The sequence below is a fragment of the Micropterus dolomieu genome, linkage group LG18 (assembly GCF_021292245.1).
Source record: "Micropterus dolomieu isolate WLL.071019.BEF.003 ecotype Adirondacks linkage group LG18, ASM2129224v1, whole genome shotgun sequence".
Lineage (NCBI taxonomy): Eukaryota > Metazoa > Chordata > Actinopteri > Centrarchiformes > Centrarchidae > Micropterus > Micropterus dolomieu.
In genome coordinates this window covers 38,362,066-38,375,215 of record NC_060167.1, presented here as the reverse complement: position 1 = coordinate 38,375,215, position 13,150 = coordinate 38,362,066, and the positions used below count along the sequence as shown (strand labels likewise).

General features: G+C 45.1%; 1 protein-coding gene across 1 annotated transcript in view; it reads left to right on the top strand.

Moving 5' to 3' along the window:
- Positions 1 to 10,201, top strand: part of LOC123956907 (transcription factor SOX-13-like) — a 47,433-nt gene extending 37,232 nt beyond the window's left edge. Inside the window, exons 11-14 of the mRNA XM_046029443.1 lie at positions 4,225 to 4,330; positions 4,833 to 5,000; positions 6,395 to 6,611; positions 9,904 to 10,201. Of these exons, the coding sequence (XP_045885399.1) occupies positions 4,225 to 4,330; positions 4,833 to 5,000; positions 6,395 to 6,611; positions 9,904 to 10,201 (789 nt within the window). The remainder of the gene's footprint in view (positions 1 to 4,224; positions 4,331 to 4,832; positions 5,001 to 6,394; positions 6,612 to 9,903) is intronic.
- The last annotated feature ends 2,949 nt before the right edge of the window (positions 10,202 to 13,150 follow it).

The window sequence follows — 13,150 nt, the reverse complement described above, 5'->3', positions numbered from 1 at the left end:
TTCTTGGGAGGCTGAAAAAGCTTATTGAACACACCACACCCTCTGTTCAAAGTTTAATGTGTGTGCTATAGGTGTGTGTGAGTTGCTGCATGTGTGTGTATGTAGTGTGAACTGTATTTGCATGGCTGGTTCCCAAGTAGCGATAGACCAACGCAGCTTAAATACACAAAGAGCAGACAGGATGAGGTGAACATGAAAACAAAAGAGCAGAGAAGCTACACAGGTGTGACAGATGCGCTCCGACATGCCAAATCTGCCATGCATAACTGGAATACATGCACACCCCCGCCCTCTGCGGTTAAGCCTGAATGTGTGTGAGTGGCCCCACCCCTGCTCATCTGCTCTCACTGTGTGTTTAGGAAGCCAGTCAGCCCTTGAACCTGACCTCCAAGCCAAAGGGACTGGAGCTAGGGAAAACCCCCAGTCCGCAGAGCCTGGACATGGGATCGCTGGCTCTGCAGGGGGCCTACAGGCCCAGAGACCTCCACAGAGAAGTATCCCACAGCCCGTCACGATCTGCCCTCAGTAAGATATGCTGACAGTTAAAGTTCTGTGAAAGAAAGTGTGAATCTGAGATCCCGCAAGGGGAAATAAGTGTTGTATCCTCACAGCTCCTCTAAGATGCTTGAATCACATTTGGGTTTCTGGTTTGTCATGGTAACAGGGCGCCTCCTCTCGGACCACCAAAGGGACCTGTGGAGTTTCTTACCACCAGCATCACTATGCAATGTTTTGGAGTTATACTTGCTGTGAAAATACATGAATGAATTGTTTTTTTAATTTTAGGTATTCCAATCTTGAACTTTCCACCTTGAAACTTAGCTAGTGTTGATAGCTGGGATGTGTTTCGAGGAGGAGAGCTGCCTCTAATGCTTTACCTCCTCTGTCTTCATCATCATCATCATCATCACCACCCTGTTCTTCATTTTCGTTCTTCTGCTCTTTCACGTCCTGTGTTTGTCTTTAGGTTTCCTTGGAGATGGTGATGTGGTCACCCAGGCCATTCATGATGCCCAGCAGCTCCTGAGGATCCACAGCACCGGAGGGCGAGAGAGGCACAGGGACAGAGACAGAGAGAGAGATGGTGGTGGAAAGATGGTGAGCTAATGTCCAAACCACACAGTCCACACTAAAGGTTGACACGGGAGTGGATTTTCACTTTGTCCTGACCCGCTCCCACAAAAATACTCCTGTTCTGTCCCGCTCCCACAAAAATACTCTTGTCCCATCCCGGACCCACAAAAATACTCCTGTCCCGTCCCGCTCCCACAAAAATACTCCTGTCCTGTCCTGTCCCGCTCCCACAAAAATACTCCTGTCCCGTCCCACTCCCACAAAAATACTCTTGTCCCATCCCGGACCCACAAAAATACTCCTGTCCCGTCCCGCTCCCACAAAAATACTCCTGTCCTGTCCTGTCCCGCTCCCACAAAAATACTCCTGTCCCGTCCCACTCCCACAAAAATACTCTTGTCCCATCCCGGACCCACAAAAATACTCCTGTCCCGTCCCGCTCCCACAAAAATACTCCTGTCCTGTCCTGTCCCGCTCCCACAAAAATACTCCTGTCCCGTCCCACTCCCACAAAAATACTCTTGTCCCATCCCGGACCCACAAAAATACTCCTGTCCCGTCCCGCTCCCACAAAAATACTCCTGTCCTGTCCTGTCCCGCTCCCACAAAAATACTCCTGTCCCGTCCCACTCCCACAAAAATACTCTTGTCCCATCCCGGACCCACAAAAATACTCCTGTCCCGTCCCGCTCCCACAAAAATACTCCTGTCCTGTCCTGTCCCGCTCCCACAAAAATACTCCTGTCCCGTCCCACTCCCACAAAAATACTCTTGTCCCATCCCGGACCCACAAAAATACTCCTGTCCCGTCCCGCTCCCACAAAAATACTCCTGTCCTGTCCTGTCCCGCTCCCACAAAAATACTCCTGTCCCGTCCCACTCCCACAAAAATACTCTTGTCCCATCCCGGACCCACAAAAATACTCCTGTCCCGTCCCGCTCCCACAAAAATACTCCTGTCCTGTCCTGTCCCGCTCCCACAAAAATACTCCTGTCCCGTCCCACTCCCACAAAAATACTCTTGTCCCATCCCGGACCCACAAAAATACTCCTGTCCCGTCCCGCTCCCACAAAAATACTCCTGTCCTGTCCTGTCCCGCTCCCACAAAAATACTCCTGTCCTGTCCCGCTCCCACAAAAATACTCCTGTCCTGTCCCGCTCCCACAAAAATACTCCTGTCCTGTCCTGTCCCGCTCCCACAAATATACTCCTGTTCTGTCCTGCTCCCACAAATATACTCCAGTCCTGTCCCACTCCCACAAATATACTCCTGTCCTGTCCTGCTCCCACAAAAATACTCCTGTCCTGTCCTGTCCCGCTCCCACAAAAATACTCCTGTCCTGTCCTGTCCCGCTCCCACAAATATACTCCTGTCCTGTCCTGCTCCCACAAATATACTCCTGTCCTGTCCTGTCCCGCTCCCACAAATATACTCCTGTCCTGTCCCACTCCCACAAATATACTCCTGTCCCGTGCTAGTCCCATATCTTACAATAACAGTAGTAAGATTTCTGCACAGGGGGCAATCACATGTCACGTTTTCCCCACTCACATCTTACCTGAGGCTGTATCCTTTCCTCTGCTGCTGTCCCTTAGCGCCATAGCAAACATAGCAAACTTTCATTGTGTTTCATTTCAACACTGACATCACCTTTTAAGTTGACATGGTGAGCTTGTGATCAGTTAGCAGCTTTTTTTTCACCTCCAGCAGTTGCAGAGCAACATGATGGCTCATGTGGAGTCGCGTTTTTGTCGACAGATGAATGTGAGTCCAGTATTCTCTCTCTGTTAGCTCTGTGTTTGGTCTAGCTCTGCGAGAAGCTGCAGATTCAGCTTACAACTCACGACCCAACACACAACACACTGTCACAGTGTGATTACATGGTCATTATAAAAATAGTGATTATAGCTGCTTTAAAGTTATCCACACAGTCAGCAGCCAGTCACAATTAAGGGGCCTCAGGGGCCATGGTATAAGTTTAACTGTGTCTGAATTAGAGAAAGAAATTACTGTAACAATGAGTGAAGCCACATATTTATGTCTGAAAGTCCTACTTGTAATGCAAAAAATACTAAATAAATAAATATATATATATACACACATATACACACACACACCTCTTAGTGAACAAATTAGATGTGAGGGAACACTGTCTCTCTTTCTTCGACTTACATCTCGGGGGTCGTATCGGTGATCACAGTCAGGTTTAGGGTTGCAGGGAATCATGCATCTACTGAGGATTTACCCAACTGAAGGATACGTTGCTGTAGAGCAACCACGCGCAGAAGCACATTACTGTTACTGCTGCTGTTTGGAAAAGAAAGCAGTTGTGTCTCTGTTGTTTTTATTATTATTAACAGAAAGGGAGACTGAACATTCAGAACCCCTGACCCAGTACAGAGAGAATGAGTACAGTATTGTGCTGCAGTGAAAAAGTAGAAATGTAGTTGTTATTGTACATTACACACGACTTAAGGTCTAACATGTGGAATTTGCGTCTGTGAGGTGGCTGGAGCTTTGGTCTCAGCCTCATCCTGGAGCAACAGCTGCAGCAGGCTCACAATCCCACAAAAGCCTCAGTGTGGCATTCACTGAGACACCTGCCCTCTCTCTTTGTCCACAGTAACACTGTACTCCTTCCCTCCTCCATTACCCTGCTCCATCTCGCCTCTGCTGCTGCTGCTTTAATGCCGGCACAGATGACTGACCTATTTTGGTATCACACTCCACTGCATGGGGACAAATAATGTTTTACAGCACCAGAATAGATGTTACATACGCTGATAGTGTGATAGTTTTGCAAATTCAGAGTTGTTACATTCCCAACTCTGCCTTTTCTCCTTCACCTGTCCTCCCTCAAACAATAAACACATTCTTCCGATCTCCATAGAGTTGTCATTTCCTTTCTTTGCATTTACAGCTCTGCATTTAAACAGCAGCTGATATGGTGAACATGCAGTTTCTCTACCTTAAATAGCGCTCTGTGTAACACTTGCGTGCCTTGAACACACCCCTCGATCACTGGGTCATCTTTTTACTGCAGCCAACATTCAAATTGTCTCTTTGTGCTCAAGTGTGAATATATGTGTGACGTCTGCACGTTTACTGCACATCTGACTTCATCTGTCGGTGTCCTTTCTGTCTTCAGGACTATAAAGATTCTCCCTGCAGTGAGATCATTTCTCACTCCGAGCGGGTTGAAGACAGACAAGGCCTGCCGTCCACTGAGGACCACCTTAGCAGTGACTCTGAAGGTAGGAGTCCCTGGAGGAGCCTGTTTAATAATGCTGGCCTTAGCTTCAATGATGCTCTCAGCTTTGATGAATAGCAGCTTCCTATTTGAAAGGCAGTACACACAATACTAGTTATCACCAAAACATATCTTATCGTTGCCCCCTCAGATTGGCATTTAAATATCTAAAAATGACTTCCACCACCACTCCCAGATTCAACTGTATCCAAACATCATCATCTTCTACAATTGTGGTAGCTTTAATGAAAAAACGGAACAGAAGTTTGTGGTGCAGACCTCAGGCGAAGAATGTGGGTGGGGGAAGTGAATTATAACTGCATGTGAAGGGCGTTTGCGGATGAAGAGAAACTTTTCCTTCAGTGAGTCAAGGTTAATAACCAGGTGAGGTGACAGAAGGGGTAAATCGAAAGAACAAAAAGAGATATATTTAAGGAGGAATGAGTAATATATTCAAAAGCCAGCAGTTTGGTGTGGACCTCTGACTGTAGCCCTGTTGTCTATAGGCGTCCTGCCTGTCTCAGTCCCAGGCAGCTATGCTGAGGCCCGGCCCCCTCCCTCGGGCCACATCAAGAGACCCATGAATGCCTTCATGGTGTGGGCCAAGGACGAGCGCAGGAGGATATTGCAGGCCTTCCCCGACATGCACAACTCCTCCATCAGCAAAATCCTGGGTGAGCGAGCGCTGGGTAGGGGAGGGTTTCACTCTGTGTCTCTATTCTGAGACGCTGCCTGGCACATGTGAGGCCACAAACAGCCACCTGCTTCTGCCACCAGACACACACACATAGACACACACGGAAACACACACACACACACACACACACACACACAGACACACACAGACACATAGACACACACAGACACACAGACACACACAGAAACACACGGACACAGACACACACGGACACAGACACACACAGACACACACGGACACACACACACACACGCACACACACATATGCAGACGTGAATACACATGTATACAAACCACTTATCTACCTATGCAGTTTTATTAGTTCTTACTGCTTAAATCCCTCATCTCAGTCTACCGAGGATTGCAGTGAAATCCATGCTGCCTCTCCAGCTGAAGATGTGTTAACTACACCTTCAGCCAGAGGGAAGGAGCTTAGCCAATCAAATCAGCTTTAGTCTTATTTAAAGGTAAAAAATCTGCATTCTCTTGTGCCACAATGAATCATAATTGACTGATGAGCAAAGTGTAGATTTTTTTTAACCAAAAGGTTAAAGGTAAACCTCACTGTGACGTTGTAATTTACTGGAAAACTTCTTTTTCCCAGAACTTGGGAACACGAGGGGAGACTGTCCATATTTCACAGTTGGTCAGACACTGACTAGGAGACACTTTTGACTCAATGGTCAAAGGTCGCTGTGAAAAGGTTTTTAGCAATGTAAGAATGAATTGGGTGATTTCACACACATGTTGCTGGGGACAACACAATGAGTAGTGTGCACAATAACCAGCATAGTATGGGCTTTCTTCCGTCTCGTCCATTCTGCCTTTCACTTCCTGCTTCATTCTGAATGTGAAGTATCACCGGAGTCACATGACTGCATCACAGTGCGCCTAGCTAATCGTGACCCTGTGACCTGCAGCGCATGGAGAGGTGAAAACTGTTGTAACTACCAACTGAACAGAAATGTTCTTTCACCACTTGAGAGTATGGTTTCTTGAGTTCAAATTTGTCAAGTTCGGACTACTGCGATCATGAGTGGGAACTAACTTACCTTGTAATGAGACATGCTTATATTACTGCCTTTCTTGGGCAATAAAGATAGACATCAAACCATTGTAGGAGGAGGGGCAAACATGCATCATGGCTCCAGGATGGACAGCCATCAGGACTTTGTTTGAACAAAAAGTAACAAAAACCTCATTGAAAGACAAACTTTCACTTTGGAAGGGTATATTTTGATTGGTAGACTTGAGAACTTTACAAAGCTAAATAAACATTTTAAGCATGCTGTCTTCCTAACCTGATTTGCTGCTAGAACACTTATTTCCTCTTCCCCTCGTCCTACTCGGACAATGTGTCTTTGTCTTTAGGCTCCAGGTGGAAGGGCATGTCCAACCAGGAGAAGCAGCCTTACTATGAAGAGCAGGCGAGGCTGAGCAGGCAGCATCTAGAGCGCTATCCTGACTATAAGTACAAACCCCGGCCCAAACGGACCTGTATTGTGGAGGGCCGGAGGCTGAGGGTAGGCGAGTACAAGGCCATGATGAAGAGCCGCCGGCAAGAGCAGAGAGCAACCTACACGCACAGGTAGAAACCAACAAGCTTCCCACAACTCTGAGATAATAGCAGTTTGTCCCTGGCAGACAAAGCTGTCAGTTCACTCCAGCAACAGGAGTTTGCTGTGCAGACAATTGCTGCAACTCCAAAGCTCTTTTGTTCTTGAAGACAAACAAAAGTATTGAGCTGGACGATGAATAGCATCCTTCGTCACTGTTCCCTCTAACTCCTCCAACTAGTTAAGGTGGAGGAGTTGGAGGTTGTTAACCCTGGTTGGTTATGAGTGTTGTTCTTCTTAGTCTCACAGACAGACTCTATAATAGAATAAACACCTTCTCTCTTTTACACGTATTTGAGAAATAAGACGTCAGTATCAGAACGTCACCTTGGTCTTAGATTTCAGGTCTGATGGCCGGTTTGTGCAGCGGTGTTCATGAGAGAGAGAGGGAGCGAGAGGAGATGCTACACGAATATATGCTCCATAATACAGCTCCTCAATCAAATATGATTTCAAATAGGCTACGCCTAGTAAAAAAAATTGAAAATCAATATGTGGCGGTCAACGATAATTATACCATATATGGGAAACACTTCACTACCACCCCCCTTCACCCCCAAACAAAGCAGTCTCTCAACTTTATTAATTAATATCACATTCATAACAGCAGCAAGTAGTGTGTTTTTACAAAACAGATAACTTCTCTTAATGCCAAGTAAATCCCGACTTTTGAACCACTGTCTTTCTGCACATGTACCCTATTTATAAGAGCAGTATTCAGTATTTTTACAAAATGCTACATTAACGCCACTCTCTCCTGACGAGTCCAAGCATCAGTGGCAGCAGCTGCCGGAGTTTCTTTCTTTAAGTTTCTCGTTGCTGTGCTGCTTCAGCAGATGCTTCAATAACTTAAATGTAGAAATGTTTGCGGTTGAAAGCTTTTCGCTGGTCGCACAGAATTTACACTAGTGACAATGTTCTTTGCATCTTAGGCTGTGACACAATGATGGCAATAGCTACTTACAGCTGTGGAAAGAACGCCTCTCTCCCTCAATCTCACAGCTTACTTGAACAACATAAGCTCCAGTGCCACTCAGCTGCTGCTCAATCGCGCACTCACGTCAAGGATGGTGCTAAGGTAACGAGAAACGCAACGTTACTTGGATTAGTAACTGTAATAATATTACTGTTTTAGAAAAGTAATTAGTTAAACTACTAGTTACTGGGAAAAGTAATAATATTACTGATATTTTATTACAGTCAGAGTGAAAGAAACCTTTAGTGGGTGGGTCACTCCAACCTCACAGGAAGTTAACCGGCCGAGGGCCACAGTTTGAGTGGTAGCTTGGTCCCATCTGATTAGAGCACCTCCTACGTTACTCCATGATTTGTAACACAAGGAACATAGAAAGTGATAAGGTTGCATGACTTCCTATGCTGTGAGATTTCACATGCTGGTCGTTGCTGTCACCGCTCCTGGACTCATGGAAAGCACTAACGTTAGCTGGACTCCTCCTTGGTGTGATGTGGGACAAACCCAGCACTGTGAAACTGAGTAAAATACAAACCTAAATGTTCAAAATGATGAATGTAGAAAGGAGCAGACAGCCCCAACAGAAAACCGCCAAGAGGGAAAATGTCTTATCAATGTTCGCTCTACAGGGCTACAACCGTTGGTAAGCTAGGCTAACCGGCCTCCACTCTCCGAGTGAAAAACAAACCCCACAGCACATTCCCCTCACTGTTACTTAACATAGAAAAACTCAGGATAATGTTCATAACAATCATCTTCTGTTTGAGAAATCAGGTTGAATGTAAATGTTCCGTACTTGTATAGCGCCTTTCTAGTCTTTTCAACCACTCAAAGCACTTTTACACTACATCTGCATTCACCATTCACACACATTCATTCACTGAGCGTAAGTCCTCAAACAGAAACTAACATCCACACACATTTGTACACTGGCGGAACAGCCGCCAGAGGGGTTCGGGGTTCAGTATCTTGCCCAAGGACACTTTGACACGCAGGAGGAGGAGCCGGGGATTGAACCGCCGACCTTCCGATTAACGAAGCGGGCAACCCGCTCTACTTCCTGACCCACAGCCGGTTTGGTCCATTCATTTGACATACGTGCTGTAAATAACTACAATACCAATGAGCCTCAGTGATGCAAATACACACAAGCTTGTACCTTCGACTTTTTATCCAAGAACTACATCCAAGCCGTGGAAGCGCTTCCCCCAACACTATCGGTGGGAAAATGCATGGTACTTAGCCCCTCCCACTTCGCCATTCATTACTGCCATGGAGACTCCGACCTAGAATCTTATTGAAAAATGAAAAATGATGCACAATACCTCCAATAACATCATAGTTTAAATTTCTGTGCACAGGTCAAATTTCACCCCGTAAACACCCACTCTTAATTGTTCTCTCTGATTCGCTCTGCGCTTGAGCCACCGCTGAATCTTCCACCCAGCAAATAGCAGGTGAGCGAAAAATGAATGAGGAAGAGAGGATTGAGAGTAGCAGAGTTGTAACAAATCTTTGTTCTGTCAGAGTTGCAACACGCTCTTTGTTAGAGCATGTTTAGCGAAAAAACTGAGGTAGTTAATCCCTTGAGACCGTTCGAGTCATCTACAATCATGTTCTTTCACCATACCGGATACAAACTACTCCACCTCTATATATAGTATAGTATAATCATCACCGACATCCAGTTGTCCCATTCGTAAGTCCGACAAAACCCCTTACTTGCGCTGGCCAATTTTCTTTGTTTTTCCTAGGCTACTTTGTAATGGACCAAATTTAAATCGCTACTTTGTATGGATTGAAATTATGATGATATTTGGTGATGGAGTGAATTTATGTTGCTACTTTAGTTAAACTGGACTGAACTGCGGCTGATGTGTATTTTGAGTTGATTGCAGTGTGTTATATTGAGATTTGCTTTCTTTTGTGGTTTGAGAAATACAAAAATACTTATGTTTCAAGTTGAACTTTTGAGTGCTGTTTTTATCACACTTTTGTGTATTTCAATGCGAGGGTGTACATTCTATACGTGCTTCCTTTGTGACATTTGGGCAGTGAAACCTCAACATCTCAACCAGTAGCATTGTGTTAGCAGACTGGTGACGATTGCTGACGTACTGCGGTAAGCGTGTTAACTCATTTCCATTTCCGGTGCTTGTAGCGTGTTGTGCTGCTCTCGCTAAATACCAGTTAAATTTGCACTGTAATGTACTGTACTGTACTCTAATGTATCAACACATGTAAGCCACTTCATGCTTTCGGCCTTATCGTGTCACTTCTTGTCTTTTCAGTCAAACAGAACCACAGCAGATCCACTACTCCCACAGTGATGGCCAATACCCGGTTGGTGCTGGTTCGGTCTCGGTGGCTACCATGCCCTTTCACCCTGCGTTACTGGAGCATTACCTGCCGCAGGCCCCGCCCACGCCACGTCGACCAGAGGGCCAGGCCACACCCACTTCCCTGCCTAGAGAGCGAGAGAGGGAACGAGGGACGGAAAGAGAGAGGGAGCGGCCTCCATGCAGCGAAGGAGAGGAAAGCGACGGGGGAGAGAGGAGCGAGGGGGAACTGGTGCTCCTGACGGACTGAGGGGGGTGGGGGTAAAGGAAAGTGGAGGTGAGGGATGAGAGGGGAGCTGAGGAGGGGGGAGGATGAACGGGGGATATGGGAAGGCACTGTTACTGAATTAGAAAACTGCCCACCTGTCAGTGAAGAGATCTGGTGAGAAAACGTCAAACACACTAGGGCTGACCCTGAATAGTTGAAGATTCGATGGGCGGAGCCTGATTTGACTGTCAATCTCACAGTCAAGTGTTGCAACGGCGTTATGAAATGAGGATCATACCATTTTGGCAGATATGGGGGTGCTCAACATCTGATTTTAAATAGAACTACCAGTTTTCTCCCAGTAAGTTAATATACAGCCTATAACAATATCAATATCAACATAAAATGCTGAAAAGAAACATGTGAAAAGAAAGAAGTTTTTAATAAATGCTTTTAAAGTGCGTGAATAAATCCAAAATTGTAACCCTAACCCTTAAGGAAAGGGCATCAGTGCGCATGTGTGGGCTTAGCGTGTATGGGTGTGGTGATAGAAGAGGAACACCTGCTGAGGAGACTGAGTCCCAGCTTCACTGGTGTTGTGCCGAGTTGTGTGACACTCATATGATTGGACTATCAGTCAACTATAGGCAAGACTTGACAATTCTGATTCGACTATGTAAATCCTTAGTCGGGAACATCCCTAAAACACACACACACACACACACACACACACACACACACAAGGGCAGGCTTCACTGTATCAGCTGCTTTGTTTTAGACTACAGACGGTGTAGTGAAGTTCTAATGTAGGAGGTTTGTCATTATGCTTCTCTCTCTGCTTGGGGCAACAGGCCTGTGATGAAGCTGTGTAATCAGTATGTCAGCACTGCCCCCTGCTGGTAATGGCTGGTTATTATTAATTGAAGAGTAGAGCTTAGATTTCATAGCTCTCTATGTCCTTACCAAGAAACAGAAACATACCTCTGCACAGCTATCTGCTGAGTTCGACAGTAAAGCATCGTAGTGTTGAGAACACTGAAATGATTTTGTCACACAGGCTGTTAATAAATTACATCTAACCCAGCAAACGCATGGTTCAGATACCTGCCAACCAGTTCAAGTCATATGACATGTTGAAGAAAGATGGAATCACATCACAGCAGCTCTCAGCAGTTCTCATCTTTAAATCTCCCTCACTTAAAACAACCTATACTCTACATCAGTCTAGATCCGGGGTATTTTAAAGTCTGGGATTGTGGGCCTCCCCTCAGACAAAGCTTGGAAAAGGCGCCCCCTCACACCCCCTCTACTTGCGTAGTTTGACTGAATTTCTGGACACTCAACAATCTGCAAATTTTACTGTTTGATATAACTACACATAAAAAGGTCTGTCCTCCTTTTTTAGTTTCTGGGAAAAACAGCCGAATTCCACAAACTACCATATCTCTCATGTCTCTCTTTAACCAAACTACACATGTGTAGGCTGTATAATCTCACTTTGATAACTAACAACACGTAATGTCATACTGTATGACTTCCATTCTCTGAGCCCCCCATGAAACAGTTTAAAGCCCCCCTGGGGAGGCCTCCCCTCCCCCTTAGAAAATCTCTGGTCTAGTGGATCCAAGACGAGATTTTTGTCTTTAAGTGAGTTGTTTGTAACCGAATTGTGTTTGTCACCACCAGTGAAATGAATGTTTTAGTTAAGGCTTGTCTCGGCTAATAGTTTCCTCTCAGAACGAATTTTTAATTAGCTGAAGCTCAGATTATATACAGTAAACCCTCCTCCCTCCTCGTCCTCCCACATCACACTTATCAGTTGAGCTGTAAATGCTGTATTGGTGTCTATCAGTTCTCTCTCCACAGCACAGTGGGTTGACCCCAGCTTCACCTGTTTTTTTATACCTCTGTTTGCTTCTCTGAGTGTTACTGATTGTCTGTGTATCCAAATGTTGTTTTTTTGCTGCTTTTTGCACGCAGCCCCCCGCAGTACTGCAGAAAATATCCATACACATCATATAGATCTATTTTTTTAATCTTGAGGAATTACTGTCACGATTTTTCAGGAATGGTCATTTTCTTGGTACTAGTGCAGCGGGCCTTGTTCCAAGATATTCACACTTCCGAAGTTGCACTGGAATTAGTTTCAGGTCTGAAGACTGAAAGTGAAACTAAACGCCAGCTCAGCCGGTCTCATATTAGAATGAAGGTGAAGTTGCATCTGATTAGTCTAAAATGTTGCCTTCTTATTTATTTTCCTGTTCCACAGCCATCTAACAGGGAGGCAAATCAATCCCAATCACAGCTGACATGGGAGCTGCTGCTGCTGCTCAGTGCAGGATGTACTCTCTAATGCCTGATACAGAGAGACATTTATTGTTATCAGCTATCAAAGTGCTAAAGTTGTGGATGACTGAATTAATGTTCAACTTTATGAGGATGCAGACACCAAAGTCATCTATGAGTCCCCAGTACAATTTAGTTTAGCCCAGGGCTACACTATGCTCTTTGATAATAAGGCTGTACTGCCATGCTGGTGCTGAAAATTATAAGGAAGACAAACAAGCTTGTAAAAGGACTTTGTGTGTGACAGACATGTTGAAAACATGCCCGACTTCACTTTGGGAAAAAGGAAACCGCACAAAATATAGATAGCTTTGGTGTCTTTGTTCTCACCACTCAATGATCAATAGGACAATCTAACGGAAACCTAGTGGACCTAAATAACACTGGGGTCAATCCACCTTCAGCTAACTGCAAGGCTGACAAATCAAAATGGCGTGCAAAGACAAATGTCAGACCTCGGGGTCAGGGCTCATCCTTTCCAGTCATGGTCAGTGTAGAGAGATTTATCTTATTTTAGAGTCACCCCTGCTGATGTAAATATAGAAAGACTTTATTTTGTTTATAAGAGCCTGTGTAATTTAAAGGTGTTTATGTTTTCAGAGTTTTGTGTTGTTGGTTTTTTCTTGAAAGACAATAAATTGGTTG